Below are 18,673 nucleotides of genomic sequence, written 5' to 3'. Positions count from 1 at the left end.
TTTGCTTCGTTAGCACAAGTCATAATCAAATATTACTTGATTTATTAATGTATCACATTGTGATATAAAACGTAGATTTAAAAATCAACGGTGATAAATATAAAGCCCGGAGGGAGTATTAACTCTATTTGAAAATATAGGAACATATTAGCTTACTTGATTAATATATAATTATTCGGCAGAAAACATAAATTTAGAAGTCAAGGTGTTAAATAAAAAACCTGAAGGGAGTACTACCTCTATTTATAAACATTTGACATATTTTGCTTCGTTGGACAAATATTAACCAAAGATTACTTTATTAATATATCAGCTTGTGACATAAAAGTATAATCATTAGAAAAAAAAACTTTTGATTACAAATCTTATAATATCAATTTTGTGTCATAAAAAAATATTCCAATAGAGTAATATTTGTTTCAAAGAAACAAAATATGCTCCATATTTTTGAATGGAGATAGTACGTATTAACCTCCAAGTAATTGTCTTTAAGAAGGTTAAAATGTGTCAATAAAATACCGATACATATTAGATAAATTATACAAAGATAGACTCTCCAAATTATTTTAGTAAAACAGGTTAGAAAATTGCCTGTAAAATGTCTCTAGGTTAAAAGCATTCTAATCGATTTACAAAATACATCTAAATAGTGTCTCTATGGTATATGTCTCTTCATTTTAAAGATGTTTTTCAATTTAGACCCAATTTTTTGTTTATGCTTATGAACATGACGATATGTTAAAATGTGATTTTTCAATCTTATATTTAGAGTTGATCTTGGGGTTTTTTCACCGAAGTTTTTGCTAGTCTTGACTTTTAGATCAATAAGAACACATACATACATACATACATACAATTTTATTTATAAATTATTTTTTTTATTTGTAAATATGTCGTTTAACTTTTTTACGTGGAAAAGACAGATAATCAGCCTCTTTTATCTCTAGAAAAATGCCACTGTAGAAGGATTTTGTTGCAGGGGCCATCAGCTAGCTATAGGTTTGGTGAAATCCGTCAGTGAGATTAGTTTCCTATCGTACAATTTTGGACATGCAAATTACAGCCATAAAGCATGCACGTCTGCCCTGTCTGCTACACGTCGAGATTGTAGTCCAACAGAGATGGGCTTTTTTATGGTCACTAAGATATCAAGAATTTTAGTATAAATTTTTGGTATCTCAAGATATCACATATTTTATACTAAAAAGTATGATATCTTGAGATACTTTTTAAGGATGATAAAAAAGCTCAAAGTATGTACCAACTGAATTATTAGAAGTGGAGACACAAGATGTGACAGGGGATACAATATTCTCATTCAACCATGAACCATGCATGCATTCTCATAAAGTTATGCATTTTTCTCCTTTCTTTCACCCTCTCTCTATATATATATAAGGAAGGATTGGGAGGGCAATTAGTGTATTGGGCTGGGTGTTCGTCGCCCAAACCCAAATCTAATAACACTATAATACACTTAGTATTAATGAATGTCACTCGTAATACTGCTAGCTAGGACGATGAACGGTCCAAATTATACTATAATTAAGAAGACGAATATATGCTTAGCTTGCAGCTATCAAATTAACGCGTATATATGTATATATATCTCCATGCATCGATGTCTCTCTGAGCGCAGTTGCGAGCAGCAGCTGCATGCGGACGCGGGAATCATAAGTGGAAGCAGCAGATACAGATAGATCGATGGAAGAAGAAGAAGAAGAAGAAGAAAGCAGGAAGAGTGCGAGCGGCCATTAAAGGGAGGCCGCCCAACGGCCCAAACAGTAGGTGCAGTAAAGTTTTTAACTTCACCACCGTGGCCGTGGAGCCGATCGAGCAAGCAGAGCACCACCACAGGAAGGGCCATGGCCGCATTCATCATGCCCATCAATGGATCACTCAAGTAAATTAATGCTCCACCTCCCCTACCCTGCTCCGCCTTCATTTCCGATCGATCGCCCCTAGGCTGGCTAGCTTCCTCCACCTTATATACCTACCTCCATCAGCTTCCTTCTTCATTGCCTCCCTCCACTCTCGCTCATCCCATCCAGACTTGATCGATCGAGCGAGCTAGTAATTAGCTAGCTAACGACGACGTACGATGGCGGCCGTCGACAATGGCGCGGCGGTGGTGACCGTGACAGGCAGTCGCAACGTCGCCCCGGGCGCCGCCAAGTGCGTCCTCGCCACCTTCGACCTCCCCTACATCACCTTCTACTACAACCAGAAGCTGCTGCTCTACCGCCTCCCCAACGGCGCCTCCGACTTCCCCGACGCCGTCGCCCGCATGTCCTCCGCGCTCTCCGACGCCCTCGCCTACTTCTACCCGCTCGCCGGCCGCATTCGCCAGGACGACCACGATGGGGCGCTCTCCATCCACGGCCATCACGGCGCCGAGGTCATCGAGGCCACCGCCGACCAAGTCTCCGTCGACGACCTCGCCGGAGAGGGCTGCTCCGAGGAGGCGGAGAAGGTCATGCAGATGCTCGTGCCGTACACCGGCGTCATGAACCTGGAGGGCCTGCACCGCCCGCTGCTCGCCGTCCAGGTACAGTACATTGTTTGCTAATACTCCTACTTGGATTGGAGTACTAGTTATTATATTATGCCCTACATTTCCTTTGCAAATTCTCTATCGACGCCTCACCATTGCATGGATAATTCATTCATTCTCAGGGCTTAGAGCGACATTTTCTTTAATTTTCCTGAACTAAATAATATTTTTTTATATATGACCGCCCGTTGACTTTAATCACGTTTGATCATTCGTCTTTTTCAAAATTTATATCCAAATATGTAAAATTATAAGGCATAATTAAAGTTTCTATAATAATAAATCATATTATAACAAAATAATTAATAATTATATCATTTTTTGAATAAGACGAATGGTCAAATATGAACCTAGAAGTCAACGGTGTCATATAAAAAATATGAAGGTAGTAGTAAATTGATCATATATATGAAAATAATGCAAATATAGAGATCAGACCTGACAACACTATGTATATGTACGTATGAGTATTAATGAGATGGTACTGTTGTACATGAGTAGTACGTACACTCGTAACAGCAGTTGCTTGTTTCGTTTCGATTCATTGATGGGCTGAAAAATTAAGGTGGCCTGGCGTGGGCCTTACCTGTATCTGTTTGTGCAGGCCAATTAATTTATCACCCAACTAACAGCACTGTCCCAATTTATTATTCAGTACTACTATATGTACATAGAAGAAGAAAGAAATAAAAATAGAAAATTAAAATAAATATAAATATATGGATGCATGCATGCATGCAGTTGACACGTCTGCGGGACGGGGTGGCAGTGGGATGCGCCTTCAACCACGCCGTGCTGGATGGCACGTCCACGTGGCACTTCATGTCGTCCTGGGCCGAGCTGTGCCGCGGCGCCGGCGCGCCGTCGCTGCTCCCGGTGCACAACCGCGCCATGGCTCGCTCCGTCCGCGTCAACCTGCCGCTGCCGCCGTCCGCCGAGGCGCACGAGAAGACCGACCCGAATGGCCCCAAGAAGCAGCTCGTCGCCCGCATCTTCTCCTTCCCGGCCTCCGCCGTCGCCCGCGCCAAGGCCACCGCCAACGCCGCGCTCCCGCCGGGCGCCAAGCCCTTCTCCTCCTTCCAGTCTCTCGGCGCCCACATCTGGCGCGCCGTCTCCCGCGCCCGCGGCCTAGACCCCTCCGACATCACCGTCTTCGCCGTCTTCGCCGACTGCCGCGCCCGCCTCGACCCGCCCGTCCCGCCCGCCTACTTCGGCAACCTCATCCAGGCCGTCTTCACCGGCGTCCCCGCCGGGATGCTCCTCGGCGGCCCCACGGAGCTCGCCGCCGGGCTGCTGCAGAAGGCCATCGACGAGCACGACGCCGGCGCCATCACCCGGAGGCTGGAGGAGTACGAGGCCGCGCCCAAGCTGTTCCACTACAGCGACGCCGGCCCCAACTGCGTCGCCGTCGGCAGCTCGCCGCGCTTCCGGGTGTACGACGTGGACTTCGGGTTCGGGCGGCCGGAGCGCGTGCGCAGCGGCGGAAACAACAAGTTCGACGGGATGGTGTACCTGTACCCGGGGCGTGGAGGCGACGGCGGCATCGACGTGGAGCTGTCGCTGCAGCCGGAGCCGATGCAGAGGCTGGAGAAAGACGAAGACTTCCTACTCATGCGAGCAGCTTAATTAATTATTTTTATTGTTCGTCCTAAATATAATTATTGCAGTTTTACCTTTTTATTTGGTTAGTTGTTGGATGGATTCGTTGCTAGCTACTCCAGTACTACGTACTTAGTAGTAGAGTATATTATAAGTAATAGAGAGTGTGTGTGCATGCATGTCGTATTATGTTGGTTTTGGTACGTAGCCACATATATGTGGATTTGCATATGGTCCAGACGCTAAATAAGGATCGTCCATTATAGTTTGTGTACTTATTTAATTAATTAAGCCCCATGCATGATGGTATATCCTGCTGCTTAATTGATTGTAATGTAACCTGGAATTATTGTAATGGTGATTTACACTCCACACGTACGGTTCACACTGCTGCTGCTACTGGAATTCCTTGTCGGTGGCCCTGGCCTCCCGACCGTCTGGAGCCGGTCGGGATGATCCACTTTGTTAAAATTTTTACCTTCTGCTTGCTTTTCATTCATGAAACTGTTGCTTTTCTGCAACGCATCTTTTTTATAAGAAAAAATAGGTATAATCTACTGCCTCCTCCATCTCACCAAGAATGTATTTGCATTCAACGTTTTACCATCTGTTTTATTTAAAAAAATTATTATTATTATTAAATAATAAAACATAAATGACACTTCACGTGTTGCTATTTATTTTATTTTTTATAAAGTCTTTAAATAAGATGAACGAATAAATGTTGGACATGGGAATCAGGGTAGTAGAATAAATGATCATTTTCTGTTGGTCTAGTAGTATATTGTTCTAGTATTAAACTAGGTATATTTGTTGATTTAAAAGTTTTGCCAACAGGTTTTTTTAGTGGTAGAGCCCAAATCATGTGGCCTTGATGGGGGCTTAATAGTGATGAAAATGGTCGGTAAACAGTCATATTATTATTTCTTAGAAACGAAATCGGAAATGGTAAGCCGGGAATGAAAAGAATATCATAAATATCGGTATATTGGAAATGGAATTATTCGATCAGAAACATGTCAATAATGGCTCTAGGACTCCAAACCGGTAATTCATTTCATAAAATAAACTACATGCATATTAAATTAATAATAAGTTCAAGATTTCAGAGATATTTAAGGCACATGTAGGTACATAAACCATGATAAAACGAGATATACTAATATAAAAGTACGTAAGTATGTAACATACGGAAGTATATGAGACACTGTATAATAATAGGCATTACCCTTGTCAACTTGTAGAAGAAAGAATCATAGCTGAACACTTGGGTTTTGGGGGTTTGGTATGGGATTTGCGAATAATAATAGTATTTCTCTGTATTCATAAACAATAATTACTAGAATAATACCATTTACTAACAAAACGGTTGGTAAATAGTAAAACCATTTCTATATCATTTACCATTTTCGTTTATTATTTCCGTCAAACCATTTATGTTTCCTTCGGTCGGTAATTCTCGAAAACGGTAGACAGGCTACTAGAGAGGAAGCATAGGGAGTAACATATATAGTGTTCTAGTTATGTCATCATGGTTGTAGCTTCTTTAAAGTCAAGAGGCTGAATATTAATCCATTATCTAAAAAAGAGCATGAATTATTTTAGTGTTGATTGTACAACAGGTAAGTTCAACTAAAAATTTTTTAGGGCGTGTTTGAAACAAACTATTGACAAAATGAGAAACATAAACATCATAGAACTTCAACATGAGTACAAACGTAAATCAGATGATTAAAAACATATATAGAATAAAAATAAATGAGTGTATGTTTGGATAGAGTTCATGAAATTAGAGGAACGAAATAGACTTAAAAGAAAAAATTTCCACAGAGTAGGGTCTCATGCTAACTTTCCTAATAATTTCCTTTGGTTAAGCCATTTCATAATAATTTCACAAGATTGTTGGAGTCTGGATCCTTTGTTTCAAAAAAATCAAACAGATTTTTTCCTATTGGATTCAAATACTATAAATAATCAAGAGCACTTAGGATTTCAGGCGACTGAAATCCATTTATTTATTTATTCATGAATCAATGAGAGGAAGCAAGTAAAAAGCAGGCGTTATTCACCCGTGTCCATCCATGTGTGATGCGATGGAGCACATTCTTCCAGTTCCAGCTGCAGTAAAAGAGAAACTACGGTGGGCCGGAAAGAGACGGTGGATTTACATGTGTGATGGGCCAGAACTGACACGCCTGCCCTGCCGATATCGAGCCCATTCACGTATATTGCGTTGCAGGAAATTGTTATTTTAGAAACCATGAGCTTCTCTAAAATAACACTTCCGTATATGTTTAAATTACATACTTTATTTTGAAAGAACTAAACTACCACTAACTTGCTCCAATGGATGTTCCTGTCTCGAGGTGTCCCATCCGATCTTATTAGGCTGCGTACAAATCGATTTCACGGGCACATGTACATACCTCCTCCCTCCGCTTCTTTTTCGTATTTGACGTAGACGTTTGATTATTTATTTTACTAAAAAAATTACAGAATTATAATTTTATATTATAAAACTTTTTTCTAATGTCTAGATTAATTAGCAATGCTAAAAGTTTTACATTATGAAGCAGGGGTTGTAATTATTTTTTGTGATTTGATTTATTACTAAAAATACTTTTAAGTATGATTTATAATTTTACATATTTATACAAATTTTTTTAATAAAACGATCGGTCAAACACGGATCCAAAATTTCAATGGCATCCAAGAAAAAATGGAGGTAGTACATCTTATATAAAAATATTATATATTAAATTTTCTTATTTAATCTCTTTAAAATAATTTTTTTAATTCAATCTTTATAGTATTCTCAAATAGCTATCAAATAATCCTTTAATCACACATAACTCAAACATCATCTTAGGTTGTGTTCTTTTTTATCACACAGTGATACATATTCTTCTTATTTTCATAGTAGCTATATTCAATAGTATAAACTATAAAGATAAAATTAACTACTATACAATTAAATATCAACTTTGAAAAGGTGGGATGATGGATTTTTACATATATACTTTTTAGAAAAATATACCATTATTCAATAGGATAAACTATAAAGATTAAATTAACTACTATACAATTAAATATCTACTTTGAAAAGGTGTGATGATGGATTTTTACATATATTTTTTAGAAAAATATACCGTTTATCAGTTCAAAAGGTGTACACGTAAAAATTACCAAGAAAAAGTTCAGATTTTGATGTCTCGAAGAACGTACTAATTGTCATATTCAAAAAAAAAAGAAGAAGAAGAAGAACGTACTAATTGTAACTGAACCACTACCATCATCATCGTACGTATATATGCCCTGCAATCTCTCAATTGTGAATAATATATGGCTGGCCATGTTGAAGTAAATAACACAACAAGTAGTAACATTTAATGTTTCGTTTAATGTAATTAATTTCCTGCTTACATTAATCAAACTGGCCACGACATTGAGGCATTGGGCACGAATGGTAAATTAAGGGCTTGTGGCGCCTGGCTGCCATTGCCATCACACCCATACATATATAGGAGATTAGGTCAAGGGTTCTGACAAATTAAAGATGGAATAGTATTTTGGCTGCTCATGGAAGGGAAGATTTTAGTGACCTCAACATTTTGTTTTCCCAGAGAAGAGAACAACTGATGAGTTGAATTGTCCCTAGCTCCTTTATAGTAGAGAAAGCAGTACATATACATATATAATATGTGCGTATAAATATTAAATAGGCAACTAGGTTAATTGGTCTAAGTCCACGCCCCAGACCAAGCAGCACACAAGTTGCATTAATCTATCACTCGATCTCGAAGCAAAAGCACGGCTTATCTAGTTATAGCTAACTTAGCTATGTATGTATCTATCTTGTTGTTCAGGATAGGAGGAGACAGAACAGATAATAATAATTCAATTGCGAGCTGAGCTTTCATCAACTCCGAGTACAGTACAGTGCCAGCAAGGGAAGGAAGAAAACATAATCACACACACCCCCGTAGATAGATTGCTAATGAATTAATTAATTAACAAAGCGTTTGATGAGGCCCATGATTGCGCTTAAAATATAGTACTGTAGAGAGGCTTTGGCCATTCATGTGCTTAAAAAGTTGAGAAACAGCAAAGAGCGAGTAGAAGAGGCAAGTATACTGGGATATATATATGTTATATGAAAGTACAGTAATACTATACTACTTAGTGAGCAATTAAACTAGAGATGATGATGCGTATAGTATAGGGGTGTCCCTTTCTCGGGTTGGGTTGCATTTGAGGGAGGCTTCAAGTAGGGATGCTCTTAACGGATGCAGCAGCTTAATTTATCAACCTCACCCTCACCTCAGTTGACTTCATTACCCATTCCTGCATCGTTCCCCTCTTCGATCGATCGTCTCTTCCATCTTCTAGCTTGCTGCTTCAAAATTAAGCTGTGCACTTCATTTACTTACTCGCAGCGCATCGATCGATTATCCATCGATCCTTTCTAGCTAGCTACTTACACTGTGTGTGCTGTGCAGTACATATCTATCTAGTCTAATTGCAAGCGCAATTAGCCAGCCAGCGAGAAGAAGCAAGCATGATCTCAGGAGGCGGCGGCGGCGGAGGAGGAGTTAGCTCTTACTTGCTGCAGAGCCAGCATGGCCATGGTGGCGGCCTCGATGGCGTGGACGGCGCGGCTTTCATGGCAGAGCAGCCGCACTGCCATGCGCTGCTCTACAACCTGTCCGTGCTCAAGGACAGGGTGCAGCAGCTGCACCCGCTCGTCGTCCTCGCCGTTGGCCATAACGGCCCCCTCGACGTCTCCGGCGCCGACGCCATCATCCAGGAGATCGTCGCGGCGGCCTCCTCGATGATGTACGCCTTCCAGCTGCTCTGCGACCTCGGCACCGCGCCATCGGGGCCACCACAGGAGGGCGCCGCCGTCAAGACCAACGATGATCACCATGGCGGTCAGATGGTCACGGATCAGGACGACCATCTCATGCAGTGGCAGCAGAACGGCAGCCAGCATGATTACAGCAGCCATGCGCATGCGCCTCCGGTCATGTTCAGCGGCGGCGAGACGGCGGCGACGGACACGATCATAGAGCTGGACGCGGCGGAGCTGCTTGCCAAGTTCACGCACTACTGCCAGGTGTGCGGCAAGGGGTTCAAGCGCGACGCCAACCTGCGGATGCACATGCGCGCGCACGGCGACGAGTACAAGAGCAAGGCGGCGCTGTCGAACCCAGCCAAGGGAGGCGGAGAGGAGGGGGCGGCGGCGAGGAAGTACTCGTGCCCGCAGGAGGGGTGCCGGTGGAACAGGAGGCACGCCAAGTTCCAGCCGCTCAAGTCGGTGATCTGCGCGAAGAACCACTACAAGCGCAGCCATTGCCCCAAGATGTACGTGTGCAACCGCTGCGGCCGCAAGCACTTCTCCGTCCTCTCCGACCTCCGCACCCACGAGAAGCACTGCGGCGACCACCGCTGGCTCTGCTCCTGCGGCACCTCCTTCTCCCGCAAGGACAAGCTCGTCGGCCACCTCGCCCTCTTCGCCGGCCACCAGCCCGTCATGCCGCTCGACGCCAAGAGGCAGCGATCTTCCGCGTCCGTCGCCGGAAACGTTGACGGCACCTCCGCCATTGGCATGGGCGCCGCCGCCTGATCGATGACATTAATTACTACCACTAACTGATCATTACATACATTGTTGCCATCGCCTGCAATTAAGATCGTCTCTCTACATTGTCCATCGATCAAAGGTCCGTTCATTGCAGTGCATGGCTTAGCTCAGCTGTATATGTAGAGATCAATATCAGGGCAGCAATTTCAGGCACTTTTATCAGTTAGTTACTTAGTTCTATATACACTACATTACCTTATCAAATGTGTGATGAAATACATATGTTTAGCTTGTAGCTAACTAGGGTCATATTACAGTATAATTACTACTAGCTTAATAATTATCACGAAGAAACGAAGTGCATGTCCCGGTAATAACGAGCAATGCTCCTCCGGTGCATTTTACTGTTAGTATACTAATTAGTCCGTTGATTAAAAATGATATTTTTATACTTCGTTAATTATTTGATTTGTATTTGTTAATTATTTGATCGTTTGTATTTTTTTCTTCGTTCAATCTGCATCGTTGATTGGACGAGATTAGTTTTGCATCGTCAAATCTGCATCGGCCTCTCTTCTACGTTGAGGCGACAGCGTCCTTCTTCTTCTCTTCTGGGGCACGCCGCGGCGACAGACTCCTCCTCAACGTGGCGACACCGTCCTTCTCCTCGTCCTCTTCTGGGGCATGCCGCGACGATAGACTTCTCCTCCTAGCGCGTCGATAGAGTCCTCCTTCTCCGGCGTGGTAATTTAGGATCCTAATGAAAAGGACAATATTATCCCCTTAAATTTCTACTACACAAGTAGTATAATTAAATCATAGTCGTATGATAAAAATAGATCACTGGTGTAGATTAAATTTTACTATAAGTAAAATGCACCGGAGTTGGCCACGGTAATAATACATGCATCATATATACTACTCAAATAACCAAGATATATGGATATGCACGGTCGTAAGTAATTAATTTGTGGCCTCTATATGCATATCGTTGGAATATATTGGTTTTTAGGGCTCATGAACAGATCACCGAGAGACTGATCGAACAGGAGATCATCATCCAAATTCCCAGGTAACGGATAGTACTATGTAGCTAGAGATCAGTATATAGTACAGTAGTATATACTAGTACAAAATATCCCACGCTTTCCAAGGGATTTATTAGATTTATCATTGTAATGATTGAAATCTAGAATTGTCGGGTAAAATAGATATAAGCTTGCTTCTCGCTTTATTTTTGCAAAGCACTATGTCATAGAAAATTTTATATAAGTATTACTCCCTCCTGGTTTTTTTTACACCGTTTGACTTATTGACGTTTGATCCTTCATCTTATTCAAAAATTTTGTCCAAATGTGCAAAATTATAAATCATACTTAAAGTTACTTTAGTAATAAACCAAATCATACTAAAATAGTAAATAATTATATAATTTTTTTAATAAGACGAAAGGTCAAACTTAGATAAAAATGTATATATTTTTTTGTCATTTGTAATATTAGGTAATGAAAAGTTATATTTAATTTGAGATTAAAATTAACCAAACCAAAGTTTGATAGATTCTTCCAGCCAACAGCATTACAAAATTTGGCACCAAACAAAAATGTTTGGAAAAATTACTATTAGGATGGCCATCTTTGGCCTCATGTCAAACTAGCCCGTGCTGTATCCATGTATAGATTATTACCTGGAAGCTAGTGTACAGCAACCACTCTATTATTATTATTATTATTATTATTATTATTATTATTATTATTATTATTATTTTGGCTGAACGAGAAAGCAAAATCACTCGATTAAGGAATGTGGCGATAATGTTCCATTTTCCGAACGATGGGCCGCGTCCTGGTACGTGGTGACGACATGGGCCGCTAGAATGACTGGGAAAGCTGGGCTATATATGGAAGTACTATACACTAAGAAGTCTACTTTTGCTCTCTCAATTATTATTATTCAATCATATTTTACAACCTCAACTGTAAGAAAGAACACACGCCACGCCAACTCTCTCATCTATTGAAACGGCGCAATTTCTCTCTTTTGAGAGGGGGTTTGGCATGTTTACCTGATATTCATCCAATATGTTTACCCATGTACAAATGGTTTTTCCGGGTAGGAACCGTAAACCAAACGGAACCGAACTTGATCAGTTTATACGTGTGGTTTTTGTTTGTTGGCAGCCAGCTTCATTGGTTGGTTGCTGTATGTATATATTCCCAAAACCGATCTTCTAACTAATAATCATATAAACCGAACCGGAAAAAAAACAATAAATCGAATGTCCACCCCTAAATAAACGATCGATACTCTGGCTAAGGAGGTTTATACTACATATATATATAGTTGACATCATATCGGTGTCTCCTCGTGTTCTTCTTTTTCTCTCATCGATCGATCGTAGTGGCACGCACTTAAGAGGAATAATATAGATGACATGTAATCTACTATATTAAAACCAGCGGGAAATGGAGCTCCCATGAAATTTTGGGCTGGCGTGGCCACTGGCAAAGGCGGACACGTCACCCTTCCTTTTTTTCGGATATTTTGCAAAAAATACCCTTATGAAGGTTGATAATTTCTTATAGGTTACTGGTTATTTCTTATTGGTCCCGTGGATACATTTGAACGTTCTGCATACCTGCTTAAAGATTCTTCACAAAATAGAATATCCTATGCGAAGGAGGGAAAAATCAGATAATAGGACCGTGGGTCTTAAAAACATAAATGGGAGGGGCCTTTCTGAAAAGCGTTTATTCCAGAAACCCCATCTCACGGCCTCCCCTGTCCTCCTCCCCGACGCCGCCTCCGCTCACGCCGACGCCACCGCACCGGCCAGCCGCCGTCTCGCTCGCCATCTCCAGCCGCTGTCTCGCCCGCCCCCGTCTCATTCGCTTCCCAACCCGCGTCCTCTCGCGAGTTGCCCAAGCCGCCGCGCTCGCTGTCGCCGCCGCCGTCGTCTCAGCCCCAAGCCTCCAGATCCAGCATCCAAGAGCTCGACCAGGCGTATCCTTCCTCCCGCCGCCCCATCTTCACTTTGTGAGCCGCCGCGCCGATGGCAGAGGAAGCCACCGTATGCTGCCACCTTACTAAAACCCTCGAAAGTTTTCGCCGCATCTTCTCTCTATTCGTGTGGTTCCTACGCTCTGAGCCTCTCCGTATACGGTGGTTAACTTCGGACGTGGTTTTCTTCTTGTGTGCAAGCAGCAGGGGAAGGAGGAGGAATTCAGCGCGGGGCCGCTGTCCGTGCTGACGATGAGCATGAACAACATCACCCAGGTTGGTGCTAGAATTCTTCTTATGGTGTTAGGCATCTCAGTTCAATTCAAACAACCTATTTAGCTGTGGGTGTTGGCTACTGCTTGCTTTTGATTGTTCTAGGTGTTCTCTGACTGTAGTCATAAAAAAACATTCATGAGGTACATAAGAAGCAACTGGTTCAGCCTGTGCTGGTGTTTGGCCCCTGGGTCCACATGTTGGTGTTAGTTGAAAGCATACCCTTTTGGCCAGTCTGTTGCCCACAAGTAGTTGGAAGGAAATTATTTTTCCTGGTCTGTTTGCATGCTTATACTCCTGGCTATTGATTGTAGGGGGAGGGGGAGAGTACATGAGATGTATTTTTTGACTCATATATAATACGTGCTGGATGACGAGTTTGCGGTGTTTGCTGATGTAGCTAGCTTGTTAATTTAGCATTTGTCTTAAATATATCAATTCATGGCAGTAAGGAATATCTGTATGTTTGGATGGCGATGTCTGTTGAATTGGCAGAACGAGCCAAGCTATTCAGTTAAATGCCAATCGTGCTTGTGGTTGGCACTTAGGCATGGGCCAACAAGTGGTCTTTGTTGGCTGTTGCTCTGTGTACTTTCGCTAAAAGAACTGATAGGAATAATCTGAAAATGCTACTGGTTCTTTATATTATGTTATATATCTACCAGATGTTTATCTTTCCTTGCCTTCCTTTGCCCTTTTATGTTTGTGCATACAGTTTAATACTATGTTTTTATGCTTCTGTGTTGCTATGAATGTCTACCAGCAATTGAGTTTGCTCCCTCTTTCTACCTTCTCTTATTAATTTTCATCTATGTATTGAAGTCTTTTCTTTTTCACGCAACGATCACTTATGCATATTAATAGGACCATATGTACTCGGCATCGTGGTATATAAAGGTTGCTGAGCTATTGTTATTTTACAGTTACATGTACTACCATGGAAGACATTTTTTGCTAAACAATATCAAATTATTATTTGATGGACAAACATTGTTACATTTTGATGTGTAATAGTATTCACTCAAATTGCTATAATTCTTATGCTATACACATTTATATTTTATAACTCACTGACAATCATTTAATTTTTATAGATGATTGGCAATATTATACAAACAATAATACATTCCGACTGTTTATGCATGCACCACGCTTCGGCTATCACTCTGTGAAGGTAGCCCATCTTCGTTACACCTATATCTACGGAGTTTACTGCTCTTTCCCTGCCTTCCTGTGATGTACTTTATCTCCTAAACTCAACCTATATATAATTAGCAAAATTAGTTAACTGTATATTTTAATTAGGGCTCCATATATATTTATTAGTATTTAATAATTTTATTGCAAGTCGACTGGTTATGCGCGCAACGCGCGGTCCACTCTAGTCGTCGTATATATAGGTCAAAACCGCCCTCCAAATCATAAATATACGCTCAACCATAACATCGCAGTTGCGTAATTTGATGGATTTTGTGGTTATTAGACTTTCTATATGTACTATTGTTTAATTACTCAATCTTTTTGGTGTTCAGTTAACCGTAATTATAACCAAAATTTTCTCAGTTGGTGCCATCTGGTGAGAAAAAAAAAAGGTCCGGTTTCGGTTCTGTTAGTTCGGTTTGGATATATATATATTTTTTTCGACAACCCCCCATCTGGCGAGGGAGCAAAACAGACTCGGACAAAACTGAGGAGGACAAATAGACTTTTTCGAAGTGTATATATGTCTACTAATGAGCTGAGATTACGGAGCTGATATATATAGCCCAATACATGTGCAGATAGATACTAATAGTGTCTAATATACTGGTGACAACTTATCTCTATAATATACTAGTATATCGACATCTCACACGTAGAAAGCGCGGTTGGGTTGAGGTTGAGTAAATGGCTTGGCTTTGCATTCCATGTGAGTCAGCCAACATCATCATCATATCGATGTATCAATTGACCGGCCTTCATTTATTTCTTTTTGTTTCTTTTGCACCACGCAGATGCGTCGTGCCTAAGCCAACGACGACGACATTTCTCATTTTCTTTAAAGCAATAACATTTAAATGAAAAATCACAAAAATAAGTTTAAGATATCCAAAATTGTAAATAGGTTCATACTGACGTGTCAACAGAGGATAGGGATTGTCGACACAACCCATTTCAATATGGACCTCTCAAGACAGAGAAATGTTTGAGAGCATCTACACTAACACCTAGCGTAGCTCAGTCTGATAGGACCCTTTCGTTTGCCCGGTAGGGTTTGGTCACTCAAAGTTTGACATAGTTCTATTTTTATTTTTTTTCTCACCAGACATATTTTTACAATTTCTCTGGACAGCAATATATCCTTTTTTGAAAAAATCACATTTCTCCAGGCAGTTAAGTATCTAACTTCATTATTGATCTAGTATTACTACTCTCTTTATTTTAATATATAACATCATTTGATTTTCTAGTACACATTTAACCATTTATCTCTTTTTGGAAGATATAAAAATGTAAGCTATAATTAAAACATATTTAGTAATAAACTTAATTATAATAGAATAAATGATAATCACATATGGTTTTTAATAAGACAAATGATTAAATATATAATAAAAAGTTAACAACATCGTATTTTAAAATATAAAAAGAATAATATATGCATACACACACTGGCTAACCGCTGCGACGTCAACACACCAATGACGCTCACTGTTAATTGTCAACGGCCGCGCCCAGTCCAGATCTCAAATCAAAATCTGTCAAAGATCCCCTTCACATACACATATATATCATCTGCACGTTGCTAATTACGTATGCTATCCATGAAACGTTCGCACCCAACTTCAAATTCTTTAGATTTTATCCGTGAAAAATATGACAGTGGTATTTCAAGATTATAAACTTGTTAGAATTTTGTTTTGTTCCTGCTGTGAATGTGGAGTCGAGACGTTAATAGATATAGGTGTAATATAATATTTTGTAACACTTTGAGTTGGTATGCACCATCGAAAATTGTCTGGACAAAATGTGTTTCCAATTTCCTTCGTCCTAGCTGACAAAGCTGTGTCTCATTGACTTGGACGACAAATTCCAAACGACATCGTCTGGTCTTGTGACTTGAGCGAATATATATTACTTCCTCCGTTTTTATAATACTTTACCGTTCATCTTATTCAAAAAATTATGAAAATATCATTTATTTTGTTTGTGGCTTACTTTATTATCAAAATAACTTTAATTATGACTTGTCATTTTTCATTTTTACACTAAATTTTTAAATAAGATAAATAGTCAAACGTTATAAAAAAATCAAACAGCTTACGTTATGAAATGGAGTAACGTAGGCCAGTGCAAAAATAAAAGAAATTTTTAGTTAGTTAGCTGGCTGGTGGGGACCTGAATTAATTAGCTGGCCATTCCATGCCATGTCATCTGAATTATCTTGTACGTGCTCGTCAAAGCCAACAAGTCAACGGTCAGCCAACCAGAAGATGAACGGAAACTTCGGCTTTGAACAAAAGGCCAAATTAACCATTTTTCAAAGTGCACCCTCAACAATTCTCCATTTCCAAACTACTCCTAATTAATTATAAGTATGTATAGCTGTGTGCGCAATAATATATTTTTTATCACTTGAGAGCATCTTCAACAAATTAACTACCATATTAGGCATCTCAGATTTTAGTTAGTCTAACAAAAAAAATATTTTAAGAGGTTACCTATTTGCTTTGGTAGTCATTTCACTAGCCAAAATCAAATGGAGGCTAGCCAAACTAATCATCTTTCACTTCCGCTCGTTTACTATTAAGACCCGCATAAAAATATTAAATAGATTGTTAGATTTATTTAGTCTCTTTAATTGCATGAGAAATATAGCTAGCTAATTTTTTTGCTAGTTAACTAAATAAATAATTGACTAGTGAAATTGGACAAATATGTTCGAGATGCTCGGACATGTACTAAACTAGTGCACTGTACGAAGCTCTATTCCTGCTGTGACACACACGACACATGAAACAAATATTGCCAATCTGTCATATGGTTCCAAGTCAGTACTTAATATTTTAGCCTAGTTGCTATGTACCATATACTTGTTTATGCGACCAAATATCACAAGACACCTGAATTAAAATGTTATTATTATTTTTAATTATTATACAATCTGAGTAAGTGAGTAGGAATCGTTCCATAGCAATGTCTCCTGCTGACTTGGAGAAAGAGCAGTTATGACTCTATGCTATACATGCTATTACTTGCACAAAACAACCTAGGCCCCATTTGGATTTTGGAACAGAGGATTGATGAAGGATTCAACTTTCTAGTGGGTTTTTCCCATACAAATATATTTGGTTTACAAGAAAGGAAAAAAATATTATTCCCTATGATTACAAAAACGAAAGCAATATGTAAGATCTCTGAAAACATTCCCTTCACAGGTTTTATTTTGTATAGATGAAGATAAAATATTTTCTGGCTTTTTATAACTATTTAATAGTATAACCGATGGAATTAACCAGTACAAATTTGAAAAATCTAATTTGGAAAGATGAGATTGTGAATTTATGTGTAGAAACTTTTTGTAAAAAAAAATTGTGTAGTAATTCAACAAGCGTAAGCGTAAATGCCTACGAAGAAACTGAGAAACATCTTACCAAAATAACACAATTTATTTTTTTCCTATGGTATTACAGAAGGCATCAGTTTGTATTCTATGATCATGTAAATTTGATTTGTATAGGGTTATAAAAGCATGCCATTTAAAATTTCAACATTCCACGTACCCTTGATTTCAAAGAGGATCATCACGGTCTTATGCTAAGATCTGCGCCACCACTTGGAGCGACATGATTTTGCAGTAACTTATGATAAAAGCGAGTGAGTGTATGTTAACCTATGATAATCGTTGACACGTTATAATTGAACTAAATGAATGAATTAGAGTGTATTAGAAATTACCGTATGAATCGGGACATGTGTATTGCTAACTAACACAACAGAAATAAATTAATATAATTTTTTATGATAAATTATGCATATAGGAATTTTGAGGAGTTTGATAATTGCCCTATAGGAAGGGTTGGTTTGGGCTCTTTTAGACTGAAAAATTGTTTGCTTGCTGCTTGTTATTGGCAACTTTGGAGTGTGAGAAATGACATGATTTTCAGAGATGTTATTATTTCTTCACATGTGCTAATTGTCATGAGGGTGATTTGCTTGCTTTTACAGTGGAAGAAGCTGCTCAAGTCGAAGGAGGCTGAGACTATGGGGAGATGGATCTCGGCATTGCAGCGTGTCACAAGAAACTTGCGAGGAGGGATAGGTTGATGCTCAGTAGTTCTTGTGTTTTTGGTGGTTTTGGTGTCAAGGTTGCTTCGCTGGGACGTCTTCTGTTGTTTGTGTTAGTGTGGAGCTAGTCGTTTTGTTCTCTGTGTTTTGTTGTAAAGCCGGTTTGATCCCAGTCCCTCTTTAAACCTTGTAATATTTTCTGGCTTTACTTAAAAAGTCAGGCTACAGCCTTTATTCAAAATAAATAAATTATGCATAGAATTTCTCAATTAAAGAATTTGACATAGTACTTTGGAAAATATGTGCGCATAAAAACAAAGAGTAGAAGATGAAAACCACGAGAGCCAAAACCACAATAAAGTTAGAAATGAACATAGATAAAGGCAGATTCTTTT

At 39.7% G+C, this 18,673-nt stretch overlaps 3 protein-coding genes across 4 annotated transcripts; all 3 read left to right on the top strand.

Moving 5' to 3' along the window:
• Positions 1 to 1,663: 1,663 nt before the first annotated feature.
• On the top strand, positions 1,664 to 4,538 carry LOC102701372 (BAHD acyltransferase DCR). Its single transcript, XM_006659643.3, has 2 exons — positions 1,664 to 2,548; positions 3,296 to 4,538. Exons 1-2 carry the CDS (start codon positions 2,102 to 2,104, stop codon positions 4,178 to 4,180), a joined length of 1,332 nt encoding a protein of 443 aa, XP_006659706.2. The 5' UTR covers positions 1,664 to 2,101; the 3' UTR covers positions 4,181 to 4,538.
• Positions 4,539 to 8,711: 4,173 nt separating this feature from the next.
• LOC102701097 (protein SENSITIVE TO PROTON RHIZOTOXICITY 2-like) lies at positions 8,712 to 10,113 on the top strand. Its single transcript, XM_040527198.1, has one exon. The coding sequence runs from the start codon at positions 8,712 to 8,714 to the stop codon at positions 9,777 to 9,779; it is 1,068 nt and encodes a 355-aa protein (XP_040383132.1). The 3' UTR covers positions 9,780 to 10,113.
• A 2,220-nt stretch (positions 10,114 to 12,333) lies between these two features.
• LOC107304759 lies at positions 12,334 to 18,539 on the top strand. Of its 2 annotated transcripts, XM_015840274.2 has the most exons (4): positions 12,334 to 12,807; positions 12,942 to 13,013; positions 14,105 to 14,184; positions 18,219 to 18,539. In XM_015840274.2, the coding sequence occupies exons 1-4, from the start codon at positions 12,462 to 12,464 to the stop codon at positions 18,315 to 18,317; spliced, it is 597 nt and encodes a 198-aa protein (XP_015695760.2). In that variant the 5' UTR covers positions 12,334 to 12,461; the 3' UTR covers positions 18,318 to 18,539. The 2 variants fall into 2 exon arrangements, 1 of the variants encoding a protein (XP_015695760.2); XR_001550784.2 differs by lacking the exons at positions 14,105 to 14,184; positions 18,219 to 18,539 and adding an exon at positions 13,133 to 13,688.
• Positions 18,540 to 18,673: the final 134 nt, after the last annotated feature.

This window comes from Oryza brachyantha, chromosome 8 (genome assembly GCF_000231095.2).
Source record: "Oryza brachyantha chromosome 8, ObraRS2, whole genome shotgun sequence".
NCBI classification, from domain to species: Eukaryota; Viridiplantae; Streptophyta; class Magnoliopsida; order Poales; family Poaceae; genus Oryza; species Oryza brachyantha.
The sequence above is the reverse complement of the archived record's forward strand: the minus strand, read 5'-3'. Positions and strand labels throughout refer to the sequence as shown.